General features: G+C 39.8%; 1 protein-coding gene across 4 annotated transcripts in view; it reads right to left on the bottom strand.

Moving 5' to 3' along the window:
• LOC121887396 (melanopsin-A-like) overlaps positions 1-19,030 on the bottom strand; it is a 41,378-nt gene extending 22,348 nt beyond the window's left edge. For 3 of the 4 annotated variants that reach the window (XM_042398131.1, XM_042398134.1, XM_042398135.1), the window contains exons 1-3: positions 15,801-16,055; positions 3,435-3,571; positions 3,122-3,255 (exon numbers count right to left, since the gene is read on the bottom strand). In XM_042398131.1, coding sequence (XP_042254065.1) covers positions 3,122-3,255; positions 3,435-3,571; positions 15,801-15,923 — 394 coding nt within the window. In that variant the 5' untranslated portion in view covers positions 15,924-16,055. Of the gene's footprint in view, positions 1-3,121; positions 3,256-3,434; positions 3,572-15,800; positions 16,056-18,815 lie in introns of those variants that run through there. The other variant, XM_042398133.1, reaches the window with a different exon arrangement.
• Positions 19,031-19,365: the final 335 nt, after the last annotated feature.

Genomic DNA, 19,365 nt, shown 5'->3' with positions numbered 1-19,365 from the left:
ATGTCTTGTACCAAGTATTTCATTCTGCACCATCCAACTAACCTACTGACATCCCCATCCTTATAGCCACACTGCTACTATCATTAAAGGATGCATTGGCAGTTTAGACTTCCATGAATTTGACTAAAATAAGATGGATAAACACAAATAAATAGCAAGGCTCTTTGTGATTTCCATTTACCCCCTTTATCCTTGACCTCTCTTATTATCTATATCCTCCTCTGTCTCTTGAGAAGAATAGGCAGGAAGAAAAAAAAAACAAAAGACGGTTTCCTAGGTGGTTGGGGGGTTGACGGTGGTTAGAGAAAAAAAAAAAAAGCGAGTACTTGCTGAGTAGCAGTCACTGCCACTGAGAGTTGAGCTGCAGATCTGACAGCGATTGGCTTTCTTCATCAAGGTCAGGACAACTCCTGAAGGAAAACACAGCGCTCTAACTATCAGTGTTTAATCAATGGAGTGTTGAGTCTCTCTTACCGCCTCTCTATTTCTGTTCCCAGTAGGTTGCACGCTCCTGTATGATATGCATCAGAGTACACATATTCATCCAGATGCACTCATGTAAAACACGCCACTGACATGCATGGGCGTAGGTTTTGTTTGAACATGGGGGGGGGGGCACATTAAGCGGGGGGTCTGGGAGTCCTCCCCCAGGAAATTTTGAATGTCAAACATTTCATTCCCTGCATTCTGGTGAATTTTTAAGCACTAATTTGTGCCTTTTCTGCATCCATTTATGGTTGAAATGTCTTTATTTATGTAAAGGCAAACGCTATCACATTTCAGCAAGATTTAAATTTCCATTATTCATATGGTCATTTTATCCCTGAATAGTTTAATGTAACCCATGCACGAATCAAATGAGAGAGAGAGAATTCTGTTAATTGCTTCATTCGCTTCAGCTGCACTCTCCCTGCCTCCTGTGGTATCCTGAAGGAAGGAATTATGAATGACCCAACAAACAACTACAATGAGGTGACTATTGTTTCATCATTGCTTGTGGTCAGACTGAACTGAATAAATGCATTCCATACTTGTAGACCTAACTCACAAACTTACCTTAATAGCCTAAAAACATTTTATAATCTCAGATTGCACCAAAATGTCTCACGTTCATGTTGAAAACATCGATAATTTAACACTGTCGTATGAATTTATAAGCTCTATGTAAATTCCAATTGATCAAATTCAAATGTCAACAAATCACATGCTGCTGTTCTTTTAACTGTCTTCAGACAGCTGCTGTGCAACTAATGCTGGATTAGCTTGTCTGGTGCTATTATAGCTAACTAGCAAGCTTTTAAGGGCAGGTAACTTTACCTTATGATTAGTAAGTAAACTAGCAAAGAACCCTTCTAAAAGTAAACTCGAAAAACATTACTTAGTGGCTCATTAGCTACCATCACAACTCACAACTTACTTGGCTTTTCCTCCTCCTTTTCCCTTCTGGCTCCTCGATAGTTATCAACTTGCAGGCATGCACAAAGCGCCAGAGGAGAGGAGGAGACTCTGTGCTGCTACTGACTGAGATCACAGCACTGTGTGTGTGTGTGTGTGTGTGTGTGGTCTGACTTATCCTACTTTCAGAGACACATTCCAGACTAAAGGCCAGTTAAATGGGGACAGCTTGTCCAAGTGGGGACAAAAACTGTGTCCTCAATTGGGGAAAAGCTGATTTTTGGGTCAGTGGTTATGGTTAGGGTTGGGGTAATTCTCCAAGAAATAAATGTAATGTCCCCAAATCTATGTAATGCCCCAAAAGTGATTTAAATAAACATATGTGTATGTGTGTATGTGTGTCTGTGTGTGTGTGTGTGTGTGTGTGTGTGTGTGTGTGTGTGTGTGTGTGTGTGAGAGAGAGAGAGAGAGAGAGAGAGAGAGAGAGAGAGAGAGAGAGACTTAAGTCACTTTCAGATTTAAGCCCAGTTGATTGGGGACTGCTTGTGCAATTGAAGACAAAAGCCGTGTCACCCATTGGTAAAACACTGATATTTGAATGCATATGTTCTAAATATTGATTGGGATGTATACCCTGTATCCCTTGCGTTCCCCCAAAATCTAGGTCTATGCCTGCATGCATTCTTGCCTAGGGCCTTACTTCCTGGTTCGGTAACTGCAAAGCATCAGAACAACATCATTTGAACAGGATAGTGAAGACAGCTAGCAAGATCATTGGTGCCTCTCTCCCCTTCCTGTTGGAGATTTACCATCAACGTTGTGTTCACAGAGCCTTCAGCATCATCAAGGATCCCCACCACCCTACTCACATGTATTCTCCCTCGTGCCGTCTGGGAAGAAGTACAGGAGCATCTATGCCAAATCCAGCAGAATGCTAAACAGCTTTTACCCGCAAGCAGTCAAGATTATCAACAGACTGTGACACCCCCATGACCATGCCCAACCCCCCCGACCTACCCTCTAACCCCTCCATCAGTACTGGTCACTTGTTGACATGAACCAGTTGTCAACATCAAACTGAAACATGCACTTTCTCTCTAACTGCACTTTAAAGCACCGTACAGCTAACTGTTCTTTTTTTGTTTTTCTTTCTCTTGGGATTTATATGCTTTTATCATTTTTTTAAGGGGATTTTTAGATGTATATCTTTATCCTTTCTTTTGTTGTCGCACTGCTGTTGTCTGGGAGGAACAACATTTCATTTTTATATGTATGCAAGTACACAAGGAGATGACAATAAACTAAATCTTGAATCTTGATTGATGGAATTCGGATAATGCAGAGGTAAACGTTTAGTGCTTGTTTTTCCACTGTGTCACAAAAGGATGATAGAGGATAGCAGGTTGGTGAGTGTGTGTGTGTGTGTGTGTTCATTTTTCTGCATGTATTGAATCTTAATCGAACTGTAGGTCACACTCAAAAGGGTATGGAAACAATACAGGTCCCTGTGGAATTGTGTGCGTAAATGTTAATGATGTGTGTTTGCGCATGCACAAGTAAAAGAGTTTACATATGTACAGTATGTTTGTTTACTTGTGAATTGCTTCCAAAGGCTGTGTTCTGGTTGTTGTTTCAGGTACTCTGCGCTGCGATTTTAAATATAATAAAAGTGGAAAATGTTATGTAATAAAGTTAAAATCTGACACAGTGCATTTGCTTGTGTTACCTTTCTTTCCAAAGATCCATCGCTTGTGCATGCTGGTGATGAAGAAGATCGGTGTCTGGGTGAGACACATGAGGAAATCTGTGATTGCAAGATTAATGATGAAAATATTGGATGGTGTCCGCAAACTCCGGCTCCTGCACACACACACACACAAACAGCTGTTGAAATATTGTCATTAATGTTGGACCATGAATAATTGAACATCATCATCACATATATTAATATCACAGATACACACAAATACTTGGCATTGAACAAGTTCTCTGAAGGAAGCTCACTTATAATCTGAAGCTGAAGTGTAAAAAAAAAGTACCTGCAGAAAGCGTACATGACCAGGAAGTTTCCCAGAAGGCCTGTGATGCCCACAGCCAAGATGACAACACCAATGGTGTAGTGAGCATGGTCTGGGACGTCTACCGTGGGAAATGGGTGGCTTGGAACCAAGGAACCCTAGCAACAGAGAAAAAACAAGAAGGGATGGGTTAACATGAATCAAGAAATCCTGATATCAAATCATGATGGGATAGCGATGTAATCCAAAAACAATGCCGATTTCACCGTATGTCTCATGATCACTGCTGTCAGGTAAATTTGATAGCTTATTGCCAGAATGGTATTGAAAAATTCACAGGCTTTGGGAAGAGAAGGAGATATTTTCACATTAAAAATATATTAATTCTGTGTTTCAGCTCTACATGTTTTTTGGCATAAACAGGTCTGTTATTAACATTTAAACCCATAAAACTGTACTAGACTATACTAATTCAACATGTGGCTATTCTTTGGTTCATACATATTAAAACTGTACTTCAGTCAGTCAGCCAGTGTGAGATAAAGCCTATAAAGTAAGAGATACTACCATCAATCACATAACACCATGCACAAATAGATTCCATTCAAATAATACAGGCAATTTTATGGTATTTTCAGTATAATAATTAGGGTAATAATAATTGGTTTGGCGTGTTATTATGAGGTTTTAAAAGACCATTAGGTAGCTTCATGCAGTCTACAGTAAGTAAGTACCCATTTTAAACAGTTGATCCTATTTCAAAAGATGAGAGCGAACATAAAAGTGTCTGTGCTCCAGTAACTGTTTCTTTTCTGAAGGTCATGAAGAGATTAACTTCTATCGACCTGTCAGCATGTAATGGAGGCCAGGGTTTCCATTACCTTAAATACTTCATAAGGATTTATGTGGGGATGATTGACAAAGAACAGATTTTTTTATGTAGTTAGTCAAACATTTGGTAACTTTCTTTGCCGTGGAAGAAGCAGAGGGGGTTGAGGAAGCACAGAGGGACTGGCCGTCCTGCCTGTATAAAAAAAGAAACATTAAGCAGTAGGTAAATATTTTTATTACTATTTTATTACATACTATTTTTGTATGGTGTCATGTAAATATTTATTATTTCCTATGGTTGTGGTCTTGTCTGCCTAAATACCTGCAGCCGGGTGGGTATATAAGGCAACTAGTTGCTTTTAATGGAGGTTGGTGTGTCTCATGGTGTCTGTATGGAAGACAAGAAATGCCACGACTGGTGCTTTGCTCATTCCTCTCTGTGTGAAAACGTAAAGCCACTACTGGTCAACCGGACACAGCAACAAAAAAAACCTTATAAGGCTCCTGGCACAACTTACATAAGCTTACACTATATGTAAATGATGGGGTTTGAAAGGCCACATTTACACAACAGAACAAATAAAATGGCTAAGGAGCAGAGATATAAAGCGGTCATAGAAGGTATATTTAGATCTTTAGTTATATTTACATTCACAGTGAATAAAGGTATAATGATACCACAATGGAAAAAGTACTGAGTATGTTTTCAGATGGAAATATCTGCAACAATTCATCATAACGGCAAATTGATATATTTTGCATGTAAAGTAGTTTGTACATCATTCATATAAATGTGGTAGAATGAAAAATATATGTGTATGAGTATTTTTTCACCTCCTGCAAATAATACATTCTTATTTGTTTTTTGCCTTAATAACTTATTTTGCACAATGATGTTATAAAAATCTTATTTCATACATCTTGAAATGACTTCAGAAAAGGTGCTAAAAATTGCTGCCTTTTTCAAGGAAAGGGAGCCTATTTACAATTCATTAGATGTTTTTATATTCTAACTCTTTTAAGTCACTTTGCAAACCCAACAAGGAGCCCAAATGCCATTTGGGTCTCTTCCTGATTGTTAACTCCTGTTGAACTTTGCACATAGAGACCTTGTATTTTCCACATTGTGTGATATACAGCACCATAAACTCACATACACACACATACACACACACACACACACACAAATGGTTACCAGCCCAGGGTTTATGGTCAGAGGAAATTAGATTTAATCAGTATGGATCAGCCTCAGTGATAAGTCCTCATAAAGACCCACAGGGACTATATGATGTCATGAAAGAAAATCAAACTCTGAGTGGAGTACCGGTGGTACTAGCTGAGTGATGCTGACCTACTCAATGAACTATTTTGAACAAAGAACTACAGTATTTAACTTAGATTTTCATGTTTTTATCTTTGTTGAAGGGTTGACATGACTGTGTGTAACTCATTTACTTCCTTTTGCAGACTTACTGCTTCATCCAGATGTGTTTCTACTTTGTGATGTTTAATCTGTGATCTTCTACTTTCTATTTACTAGTTTAAAGAATGTGGACATATTTATGTTGGCTATAAATGACCTCTCTGCAACATGATACAATACAATACGACTTTATTGTCAGCTTACACTAAAATTCATACTGTGAATTTTTGTGGACTATGTTCATGTTGATGAACATGTGCTGAAAAATACTGATCAATAGAATATAAAATAAAAACACTGCATCCAAGTTATGAGTGCATGTAGTTTTCTACCACCTTAGTCTTTAGGACACTTTCAGTGGTGGAGGACATAACAGAGGACATAACATACACATTTCCAGGTCTATATTTATATTTTGGGGCTCCACTGGAATATCTTTACATGATTTACAGTAGAGATGTGCAGACAGCCCAGTATTTGTATTTGTATCTGTATTTGTTGAGGCAGCAAAATGATTTGAATTTGTATTTATATTTGAGTTATAAAAGTGGAAAGAGGCTTGAAAATCCTGTTTTGTTTTTATTACCTTTTTAATTTTAGAAAATTAAAGTGTTACAATAAGTGTTCACGAATAAATGACCTTAAGAAGGTAGTCATAGACCACTGCACTTACTACTGAGCTAAAACTTTACTCATCGCCTCATTGCAGACAGACATCTACTTATTTATGCACCCATAACACAGAGACAGCACACCATGTAACATGTAGGGAAGAACTTCAAAGGCAATTATTGCTTTGCACTTTTCATTTATTACCTATTTTTTACAACCTAACTTTGTGGAAAGGAGAAGGGGAAGAACAGGTTATGGAGAGTCCCTTGGGAGCACTTGTGTGTGTCATTAGCTCAGCTTTATCTCTGGGGAACACTCCCAACTCCAGGAGTGATGTCCAAATAAGGAAATGTGCGTCATGTAGCAGGTGGATGTGACTCCCCTTGTTGAGACCTGCTGATAGACAACAGTGGAGCAGAGGACAGAGATTGAGATAGTGATGTAACCGACTTGTGCGCTGGTATTTGACATGTTTTTTGTTTCTTCCTGAAAACAAATAATTTTTGAAATATTTTTATGAAACAAATATTCTTAAATAAACAAAACAAAACACTATTTGTGCTTTGCAGAATAATGTATTTGTATTCGGACACACCCCTAATTTACAGTTAAAAAAACTCCTTATTTATCTCATACTGACACTTAATTGTAGTCCCTCAGTTCAGCCTCTGTCTGAAACTGCCATTTTAGCTCCTGTCTCTTTAAGGGTCCCCTCCCGATTAGCCCACTCTATTTCTGATTGGTTATCTCCTGGAAGCTGCATCTCGGAAGACTTCTGGCGCCTCAGGAGGCTACGTAAAAAAACAGTAATGGTAGGATTTTGCTTCTTTTTCTCATTCCTTACTCAAAAGTGAAACTTCTCGCATCCAGCTGTATGTGTTTGAGCCCGAATCCAATCTGAAATGTGTGAGTTGACAACATGAACAGCATATGGAACAACTTTAGCAACAAAGGCTACACAGCGGACAGCCATTTGTGGGAATGCGTGAACAACTTGACCTCATAAAGCTTCATTTATACTCCTGAGTGGACATGCACATGGACAGCTGCGGACACCACGGACGGATAGTTGATGTGTTTATACTACCTTCTGTGGTCCACATGGAGGACGCGTTCCACACATGTGCAGTAGATTGCCGTCTACAGGAACACAGCGTGGACACAACAAATTGCAGGTACGCGGATGTCCGCACAGAGCCTACAAGTAAAAGTCCTGCATTGAAAATATAAGTATGTGGGTATTATTATGTATTTAGTATCAAAAGTAAAAGTACAATTATCTGATATTATTGGATTATTACTACTGATGCATTCATATTAAATCATAATCTGTAAATTAATTTATAACTAAAGCTGTCAAATAAATGTAATTGAGTAAGAAGTGCAGTACAGTAGAAGCATAAAGTTGCATAAAATGGAAATACTCAAGTAAAGTACATGTGCCTCAAATTTGTAGGCTACTTAAGTACAGTACTTGAATAAATGTGCTTAGTTACATTCCACCACTGCACCATTAAAATATTTATAAAGCTAAAAAAACGAGGTTATTTTTTGTGGATCCCCAAAAGCTGACTTTTTGTCAGCGGTTTTCACTTGACAGCAGTATTCTGCACCTCAGAGCACACAGCACCATCTGAGAATTCATTTCAGAAATTTTGACACACACACCCATGCATTAACCTTTTTCTTTTGTCTCTCACTGTATTTCCCTCAAGCAGATGCACACCCACATACACAAACAGAAATGCACTCACCAAGAATACTTCCACTGAGCTAAATCTTTCTTAGTTTTCAACTGGAACACACGCATCTTCTTTCATTAATCCTGGCAGCCGCACTTAAGCATGCACGTGTGTGTGTGTTCGTCTGTGTCTGTCTGCTTACACACATGTGCTTGAGTGTCCAACATCTGTTTCAGCGGTCGTACTTTTCTGCAGAGTCACAAGCTCTCATTGCTGAGAGGAGGACATTTGAATAGTGTCGTACAAAGTGATGGAGTGGTTATGTAAGCAAATGAGTGAAAAGGTCATGGGGATGTGTTACCGAAAGAGGGGACAAGTGCAGTGAAGGTGGTATGCAGATGTGGTGTGTGTGTGTGTGTGTGGAATGTAAACACACTTAGATCCGGTCCGACGCCGTCATCAGTGATGTGATGGATCACACTCAAGGTCTCCCTCCCTGCCTGCTTTGTTTCCTCCCCAATCTGGTTTCTCCTTTTCACATGGCTGCCACTCTCCCAGCTGGATCTCTCTCTCTTCTCTGCTATCGCTGCTGATTCCCAATCCTGAATAATTCCCCCCTTCACAACTGTTCCTCTGTTCCCGAAATCACTCCTTTCCTCCTTCTTGCTTTCTCTCATGTTGTCTGTTTCCCAGCTCAAGCTGCTCGGGGCCAGATTAATGCAGATCACACAGCAGGGAGGAAGGAGATGCACAGTGAGCAGCAAGCAAAGGCAACACGACATGGAAGTCCATATATTGGTGTGGGATTTAAATTTGGAAATGGTGGGTGTCTGTCTCTCTGAGATGGGCACAACACATCTGTACTGTATGTCTGTGAGCATGTGCTGAAGCCAAGGTGCCAGCATTTCTGTTTTGGTTTTTTTTCATCAGTGGAGAGCAAGTAATGTGGATGTAAATGGTCTTGTGACTGTCTAATGCACAGCGAATTAAATTCAAAGAAATTGAGAGAGAGAAGGACGAAGATTAGGAAGACAAGAAGAGCAGTGACAGACAGAGTGAGATTTAAACATCCATTGTAGGAATTAAATCTGAAAAGAAACACATGCCTGTACATGCAAGGATAAACAGCCAGGCACACTTGGGTATGCATGTTTAAACACTTACAAAGACATGTAAATGCAAAGACTTTTGCTTATTGGCAACATACTATATGTGCACACACACACACAAGTTTGTGTGCACGCATAGAAAATGTAGCCAAGACTAATTGACTAAATGTGGCTGAGGGGGCTTCACTCAAAAAGTCCAAATAATGACACCACAAAGAAATGTGTTCATTCATTAGAAATAAGTCTTTATAATCTGTGTCAGGTATAAAAGATAGCTGTGAAACAATGTGATTCAATGGTTGTGCATTAACAGTAAATGAAGCTACACTTGCATATAACCTGGGCTATAGGCATGACTCATTATTGTGCAATGGCCACTGAGAATTCTGGATTCTGATAGGCTTGAGGGTGGCCATTAATTTCTAGTGACCACACAGTCTGGACACCTATGAATGTATGTATGTATTTGTTTTTCTTAGTGCATACATTTGCCATATTGTGACATATCAATATTGGAATGATTTTTTGTTAAAAGATATAACCAGTGCTTTTTTTTTTCTTATTGTCTTACTGTTATAAATCTCACATGTAGAGCCAAACCAACAATGAGGTGATCCTATTTATCAATATTGTGTGTGTATCCAAAACCTGATATATCTACATCTTCTGTGGACTTCTGCTGTCCAAAAACTATTAAAAACAAATCAGTGAGCCACACTGTTGCACTGGGTGACATTTGCCCTGAGGAGTTTGGACACATTTGTTTGTTTAGAAACTGCTCCAAAGACTAATAACAGCGATCATGTTTTCAGTCCCCAATGATGTAGCTAACTGACATGTTTTTAATATTTTATGACAACAACAGAGGTCTACAGCTCAGAGGAATATGATATCAGGCTTTGGATACACACACAATACTTGTAAGTACATCAATCCATTGTTGCTTTGGCTCTTCACATGAGATTTGTTGTTTTATTTATTGCCCAGCCCTAAAGTATTCACTTGTGAAAAGTAAATCCTGCTCTTACAAGATGATGGAATGTGTGAAATTTTAACAAGCTGCTTGTGTGTATGAATATGTATAAATGCTTGTGTGAACTTCTGAAAGGTTAAGAATGCTTAGTGACAGTTATGGAAACCATGTTTGTGTGTCTGAACATTATGTTCCTGTGTGAAAGAGAAACAAAGAACATCTGTTCATGCTGAAGCATATCCTGCCTTATCTATTTGGGTATAACCACACATAGAGTAGTCACAACAACTCCTAGAGGTTGGTGTGAAAGAGATAAATGAGTAGCTCACTCCTCTGCAGCAGCTTGTATGTCTGTATCAAGTGTGAGTGAGCCATGCTCTGAGCATTTAAGAAAGTGTGCCAATACCGTATTGAGAAACTGTTTCTTTCTTCATTGAAGTCAAGTGCAAGAGGTGAATTTCCATGACATTTTGGGGGGGCTCATCTGGGATGCCAATCTCATTCCTGAAGGAATGAGACTGGCATCAGGTTGAATCTGTGCACAGCTGGTGAAAAGCCAGAAAGTCTACCTCCCCTGAGGAAGGTTCCTAAATGACTCTGATGACAAGAGACTGCCTGTGAGAATTATAGAACGGTTTGAATGACACGGCATCTGAAAATTAAATGAGGTTACAGTATTGAAGACCATGAAAAATGTCTGAGAGGTAAAGACAGACATTGAGGACCCATTGCATCCACAACAGCCTGTTCTCCCTGATGCCCTCAGGTAGGAGGTACAGGACTCTCAAATTATGCACCAGCAGACTGAGGAACAGTTTCTTTCCCCAGGCCATTAGACTACTAAATAAATAACACACACACACACACACACACACACACACACACACACACACACACACACACAAACATTATCCCCCCTACACATGCACACCACACAGACACACACACAAAAAATGCAATCTAACCTCTGAGCAACATTCTGACCAATGATTGTATATGCAACCTTTTCGTGCCTATGTCTTTTTATATATATGTATATATATATATATTTTAAATATATATACATTTATATTTTGTTATTTTATTTTATGTCTTTTTATATATATTGGCCTCCCAGCTGATGTATTTCACACGATTGTACCGGAGTGACAATAAACATCTTGAAACTTGATCATTCCGTTAGCGGTGACGACCCGTTGACAAAGGAATTAATGAATAATGTTAATTGGATGTCTGATTGAGTGATTAAGAACCCAAACTGAAATCAAAGGGTCAGATCGCTTGGGTTGTGCACGATAAAATGGGTAAAGGTCAAAGTAAAGAAGTTCCTAAAGTTATCAAGATGTGTGAAAATGATGAGTGATAAACATGGACTAGAGACTTGCAGGCAGTTACAGTTGTCAATTGAACACTGTGTGTTTGCTGAAAATGGCAGTTTCGGTTTGAGTCAAATTGAGAAATTACAAAGAGGGCTTGAAGAATGTAATCATAAAAAAGGGAAAAAGAAAGTAAGGGTGGATTGGAAAGCATTTTTTCTGTGGAAAAATGAGGCAGAATATAGAGACAGACAACAAAAACAAGAAAGACAACCTAAAACACAAAAATAAGGGGAAAAAGAGGGGAAACTAATCAATGTCCCCAGTTTTCTCTCCATAAAGACTTTGACCTCCTCTCGATGCCAGCTGTCCGTCAGCACCAGGTCCGCTTCCAGACCAGTCACCGCATCCAGAGGCAAGCCAACCAGACACACGTCTGGGCCCGTGTGACAGGGTTTGAAATGACCTGGACCGAATAGCGATGGGATTCTTCAGCCTCCTTCATATTCTACAGACTCAGCCCAAGAAATGATGTCAAAACAAACAAAAGCGGGTACAATCTACAGCCCCCCTCCAAACACACCAGAGGCATAGAAAGAGGAGAAATGATAGAGGTTCCCAACCCCAGAGAAGACGGCGGAGAAATAATGTATGTCTACCGCCGTTGGACATGCGAAGAAATGGCCTCCGTGGCAAGCGAACTCCCTGATATATGCAGCCAAGGGGGACAGGAATATGTGATTATCCTGCGTTAAATCATTGAACAATACGAGACTATGCTATCCATGCTGGAAAAATCCAGATATCAGCAGCAGCAAGAGCCACTTGAAACAAAGAAAATTAAGTGAGAGACTCCAAATGGCCCAGTCACAGGCCATCAAAATGCCAAAGAGGGGACGGGACAGAGATCGAGGGCGAGACAGAGGACATGCACACTCCAGAGGGCCTCATGGCGGAAACAAAGAAGGCTGCTGGAATTGTGGAAGCCTAGATCATTGGGACAGAGACTGTCCAAAAGGACATTGACAGAGGCATAGACAGACAACCTCCCAGAAAGGTGACTGTGACCCACCTACAGGGGGACCAGTACTACGATGATGAGGCATGACGGGCGGTGGAGGCAGAGGAGGCCAACATTTCTAGTAAACGCACCCCTACACACCACACACTCACACACTTAGAAAACTGACAAACACATTCAAATGACAAGCATTTCAAAATGGCAAGGTTCCCAGGTACAGAGATATCACATTTCTGGTAGATTCTGAGGCAACAGTATCAATAATAAAACAAGGTGAGTTTCTTACTCCTCCTAAATAGAGCAGTAGATATATTTACACTGTAGGAGCAGCAGGCACTGCAGTGAAAGAAGTATATACTACCCCTCTAAGAGTCACCACAAGTGATGGAGATACACTCAAACACTCTTTTCTGTTTTCCAAATGATGCCTAGTAAATATATTGGCAAGAGATTTAATGTGTGCTCTTGGGTTAATTCTGTATTGTACTGAAGAGGGCATAAAGGTAACCAGGAAACAACCAAACATAGGTCAATTTGTGCAAATGGGACAAAGCAAGCCCCTGTACATCTAACAATGGGACCTGATATCAACTGGTCTATTGCCTCAGAACTATTATCAACAGCAAACACACTGATGTCTGACTCCCACATGTTTATGAAACCAGCTGACTTACATTGCACAGAAAGGGGGAGTGAAAAAGGGGGAGACAGATTTTTAAAAGAGTTGGTTCAAGAAAGGACAGGAAAGTGATTTGTTAAGTAGTAATATATTATATTGGAATGATGAAATGTATGCATTGTCGGTAAACATGACCACTGCGATCACTAAATCCTTCCATGTCTGCTGGTCACACCCACATGTGTCACTGGCCAAATCTCCTCTATTTGAGTACTCGTCAGATGGACAAACAAGGGAGAGAGAGTGCAATATTCACCCTCGCTAAAAACATACAGATGCCCATTTGTGAGTTCATTCACTGGGGTGAGATCTGTACATTTAAAACCTCAAATTCAAATCTGTGTTTTCCCAGCCCTACAATAAATTCACAAGAACTAAAAAAAATGTACCAAAGAGTCTGTGGGCTAATGGTAAATATGATCTAGGGCTAGTGAAGGGGGTGCCGCCCCTCTGAGTGAATCCTAAAAGCACTTACCGACCATGTCAGCAACAATACCCACTGAAGCCGTTGATGGAATCACACCAACGTTCAATAGTTTGCTATCAGCGGGAGTAATTGTGCCATGTTCTAACTCACTTGTCAGAAACCTTATTTTTCCACTCAGAAAAGAACAACGTGAGGGTCCAAGTTTACCTGCAGGTAGTGTTTTGACATATTATATAGATGACCTAGTGATCTGTTCACCTACCAAATGAACCATGCAAAACTGTCACAGTGACACTACTGAAATATTTAGCAGAACAAAATCACAAGTCTAGCCAATTTAAATTGCAGTTTGTATTCCCCACAGTGACATTCCTTGGGCATGAGATCTTAGAGAAGGGCAAATCTCTGAGCCCTAAAAGAGTGGAGACTATCCTAAAAATTCCAAAACCAAAGACAAAACATCAATTGATGTAATTTTTAGGCATGACGGGCTACTGCAGACAGTGGATCTGTGATTATGCCTCACTGGAAGCTCCACTCCTAGCCATAACTAATGGACATGGCCTCAAACTGATTGACCCGGTGACTTGGACCCCAAGTCACAAGTTACGAGCAGGTCGTTTATCAGCCTGTCAATAAGTTGACAGATAGACGGTTTTCAGCAACTTCAGAGGCATTGTTTGCCAGCTAACACACTCTAATCAACTGCAGAGCAATCAGAGGACATGAACTCAAAGGGCAAACCGCATGCACACACAGACACACACAGACACACACACACACACCACCTCTTTTTAGAGACACACAAACACATCAGCACTCACTCACATGCATGATTTTTTTTCAACAGACACACCCCTGCGAACTAGTGTGTGTGCATGCATGCACACCTACAAAGATAAGCATCGATTCATTAAACCCATATTTTTGTAATTGTGCAGAGATCGTAGATTAGATAGATGATTAAGAGGGGAGGAAGAAACAAACAGTGGTTAAAGGAAAAGGGAGCTCCAGAGAGAAACACAGAGAAAACCTAGAGAGTTTTTTAAATGAAAACCACACTTATTCCTCGGTAGAAGATCCCATCTGTTTCAGTAGAAGCTGCCCCCAGGCAACACTTCAGTATCAGCTTTCTCAGCACTCCCACCATGAAGACAAGACCACAAAAACTACAGTCACTGAAGCCTGCAGGTCTGAGCATCAAAGTCAGAGTCCAAACTGAACCATTCCCACTTGTTGAACTACATTTACCGTGGCAGTGCACCCATGTGTTTCTCAGTGTATCTTTCAATCAGCTGTTTCTCTCTCAAAGCATATAATGTCTGTCTGGGCTCCTGGGGCAAAGTTAAGGCACCGTACTTTCTTTTTATGCCATTTTTTTTTACATACAGTACAGAGGATTTACTGTAGACCAGTGGATACACTTGATCTACACATCTGTATAAAAGGATTTTCCTCAAGGCTAAATGTGTAAACTAATCCCACTCTCAGATAGAGACGGAGACAGAGATATGGAGTCTGATTCATCCATGAGACTTAGTAATGAAAACATTCTTCATGCTAGTAACCTGACTTTGTGAACTTTCCAGGAGCAATAATGTGTCAGAGTTGGCATGATTTTTTTTGAAATAAAAGAATATTAAAATCACCTCTGACAGGGCTTATATGGGATTTATGGCATAATAATATAGAACTAAAAAAGATAAATGCCATAAAGTACAAAACTATATCACAAAACGTCCCCTGGGATGTTACAGAAGTTCTGACAGGAGGCAGATTAAAATAATTATGAGCAATATTAACTACATGGATGGCGTTTTTCCACACAGATGCTAGGACAAAAAAAAAAGACGGGCACTTTCACCACAGACGTGACACATACCAACACCCACAGCAGCTTTTTAACAACCATTTCATGCACTGGAACAAGCAGAAGAAACACCAGAGATAACGGGAGTTGCGCCTTGTTCCTGCCTTCATTCAAGTCCGGTGCTGAATGAACGGAGCGCAGATGCGCAGCAGAGGATGATGTGATTCATTCATTCACTGAGTTAACATCTCGCTCGCTCACACCTTGCTCTACTCTATTCCTCAAATTTCATGAATGATCTGGTGGAGTAAAAATAAAACACCCGGTCGTTTCTTTGGCTGTTTTGCTGGGTTTGGCGAATTTGCGTTTGGCTGCTCTGTACTCGGATCTTGGCGCGTTTACGCATCGCTGCGGCGCACAGAAGCTCTCCAAAGTCCCACCGCGGGGTATTCCTTCCAGCCACCATTTAAAAAAACAAAATAAAAGAGGAAGCAGGATACTTACAGCTGTGGCGACTGGAGACAGCTCCATGAGCCGGTGCGGACTGATGGAGCTGATGTTCCAGGGTGCCCGGGTGGTCGCGTCCGGTGTGGGGATCCCCGGTCCAATTAGCAGCCTAGAATCCATTCTGGGTCCACGGCAGTTAATGAAAAGCGGTTGTGTGAGAGAGAAATGGACCGTAGAGGTGTTGAATCAAGATAAGGTGGTCTAGGAGTCCAAGTGGCCAGTCATCATCGCCGCCCTCTCATATCCCGCTCTGACAGAGCCACTGGTAGTACAGCAGCTGTGGAAGGGTGGGAAAGAGTTGCTCTCTCTCTCTCTCTCTCTGTCTTTCGTCCAATCCCTGCTCCAGGGATGCCTCAGAGTGTGTCAGTATCCAACCGGCACGTGACCGACCTTCATCGTTGAAATGTGGTTGAAACAATGTCAGTTGTCGTTCCAACGTTGAAATAACGTTGAAACAACGTTTAATGCTAAATGGTCGTAAAAGGGTTAACAAAATACTTATAAATCAACGTTGTAATTTTAACAAGATCATGTCTTCAACAACACACAAAATACACCCCTGCCTTTTAAATTATTAATATGATCATTGTTATTATGTTATTAGCATTATATTATATTTTGATCATAAAACCACTTCAAAGTTTAATATCTTAAAAATAGAAATAATAATAATAATAATAATAATAATAATAATAATAATAATAATAATAATAATACTTATTATTATTATTATTATTATTATTATTATTATTATTCAATGTATATATAATAATTGTATATTATATTAGACTATTGTTATATGTGAAGTTATGTTCCTATATGTTTTAGATATAATATAGAAATCTGGCATTTTTTATTTTTCTGTTCCATCCAGAGCCAGAAAGACCCAAGTGGTGACGAAATCCCACGAGATTATACGACACTGTGGACAGTGTAATAGCTCTTCACATGTTTTTATATGGGTCAGTGGTAGCAAAAAGGCGAGAGCATGGCAAAGAGATAAAATTATATTATATACCACAGCTGTTAAAGGTAAGTGAAGTCAATATTTGAAAGGAATAACGTTATTTCATTTATATATGGAAAGTGATATGATTAAGACGCATGATGCCAATGCCTGGTAAGTTAAAAACTTATGCTACATTTGCCAGCTAAATTAGCTAGTTAACGTAGTGGTCAGGAAACAAACAATGTGTGTTTCAATGCAGAAAGTTGTGGATTTCCTTATTTAACTATATGTGAAACAGCAAATAAACAGACTCAGCATTTCCCAGTGTCTCCGTCATTACGCTGGACAGCATCAGTGGTGCAAGATTTCTCACATTCCTACAAATACATGTGTAGGCTAATGTTAACATAAACATTAACAGCTAACACGCTAGCTAAAATTTGCTAACAATTAATGTTATGTGATAAGCACAAGCAGCTAAACACTGTACAGTTTAAGTATTAATACACATTGTGTTTTAAAGTTTACAAGTCACACGCTCTCCTTCCAGGCTCTTGGAAGCAGTCAAAATTATTGTATCCAGCTGTTAGCATTCATAAGATTGTCTGTTTATCTTTTTGAGCTCCTTATCATGTGTGACAGCTTGGCAGCTTGACATATTCTGTTTCTGCAGTAGATACATTGGAAGATGCTCTGGATTTATTTTCACTTGTCATTGATTTATTTCTGCCATTGTAGAAAAACACGTTACACAGGCCTTCAGAAACTCCTACAGGTTAAACTGGACTAACGACTAACTAACTAACTAACTAACTAACTTTTAGGGCTGACTAACTAACACACTCACTAAAAACAGACTTTAAGACAGTCGCTAGCCTTGCAACATTAATGCTACAAATGCAAACAACACATAATGCAACACTCCATGTAGAAGTCTGTTTTACACATGTGAACATGTAATTGTCTAGCCGTTAGCGGAGTGTGTATGCAAATTAACATATAGACCGACATGTGTAACCAGTCAAAAATATTCTCAGTGGTTAATCATTGCCATCCCTTACCCGGATACTGCTGCATAGTATTAGCTAACCACAAGCATACATAGAGTTAATGACTTGCTTTGAGATCTGACGGGATGCTACTTTTTCAGCGCAATGCGATGTTCATATACACACACACACACACACACACAAACACACACACACACACATTAATTTCTCTGTAAGCAGACACAGCCACTTGTTTAAGACACATCAGGAGAGTGAATGAATGAATTGTTCACTTTTTTAAAAAATCAATCAGAAAGCATTTTGTGGAAAAGTCAAACATTCAGTGGTCTTGCCCTAAAAAAGACCAGAAAGTCCAGGCCTGCAGTCAGCAGCTATTCAGAGGTAAGCAATAAACTTATCCAAACCTTGTTAACAACAGCCAAGTAAAAATTTGTCATGTTCGTACATGTACAGTGTGTGGTACGCCACATTTTTAGCTAGACAGCTGCTAAATTTTATTTAATTTTATTTTTATACTCCGTAATTCATGCCATGTGACAATAACCTAACCTAAGTGAAACCTCATTGACAGATTTAACATGTTTGAGTTCTAAATATCTGTCATTGAAATTTTATTCAGGATACGTAATGGAGTATTTAGTCTTGTTTATGATCGCTCGTGAGACCGTGGTGACGTATGTCAGGTTAGGTTATACTTGGAGCATGGAGCATATTCTGTTAACCTGTATAACTGAGTGGTCAGTTGAATGCCATATCCTCATTTTGTTTCTTTTTTTCCCCTTTTGTTCAAGGCAAGAAGCATGACCACCTCTCAAAGCTCAGGTCAGGTCCCACCTTTGGGGCTTATTTTCACCTGACATCTGAAGCACTACGCAGTGAAGCATCAACATCAACTGGTGAAACCACAGCTACTCCTGCAGCAGGCAACAGTGCAAACACACTGAAACCTTTTGTAACCTCAAACCCAGCACTGATGGCTGAAATTTGTTGGGCAACAAAAGTGACTCATTACCAATACAAGTCGTGTGAGAACATTGGTGCTGTTTTCCAAACCATGTTTCCTGACAGTGCCATTGCAAAGCAGTTCACTTGTGAGGAGAAGAAAGCAGCATATCTTGGAACATTTGGCATAGCACCCCATATCTTGTCACTAATGGAGAGGGTAAAGATAGAATCAGGATATGCACTTTTGTTTGATGTAAGTTTAAGCCATGTGTGATGATCCCTGTCATCTTTGGTTTGCTGTTTATTCACCTGTCTGTTCTGCTCTGCAGTGTTCCTATGTGATAAAGCCTGGCCGCAGCTAGCAGCTTGTCCCTCCTCTGTCTGCTTGTTGTTGCTGCTGCTGTTTGCAGCTTTCTGCAGATACCTGTTTTGGTTTGGTTTTGGTTTTGGTTTGCCCTAGTTATTGTGTGATTGCTGAAAGCAATCACACATTGTTCTTCTCACTCTTTATTCTTATTCCATCTTCTGTACGTTTTTTGCCGTGTTTCAACTGCTGCATACTTTGTACTATAAAAACCATTCAAACATCAATCTGTGCAGCTCAGCAGCTCATTCAGCAGATGTGTGCTTGTTTTTTTCTGAAATGTAACATGTTTCA

The sequence above is a fragment of the Thunnus maccoyii genome, chromosome 20 (genome assembly GCF_910596095.1).
Source record: "Thunnus maccoyii chromosome 20, fThuMac1.1, whole genome shotgun sequence".
Lineage (NCBI taxonomy): Eukaryota > Metazoa > Chordata > Actinopteri > Scombriformes > Scombridae > Thunnus > Thunnus maccoyii.
The sequence above is the reverse complement of the archived record's forward strand: the minus strand, read 5'-3'. Positions and strand labels throughout refer to the sequence as shown.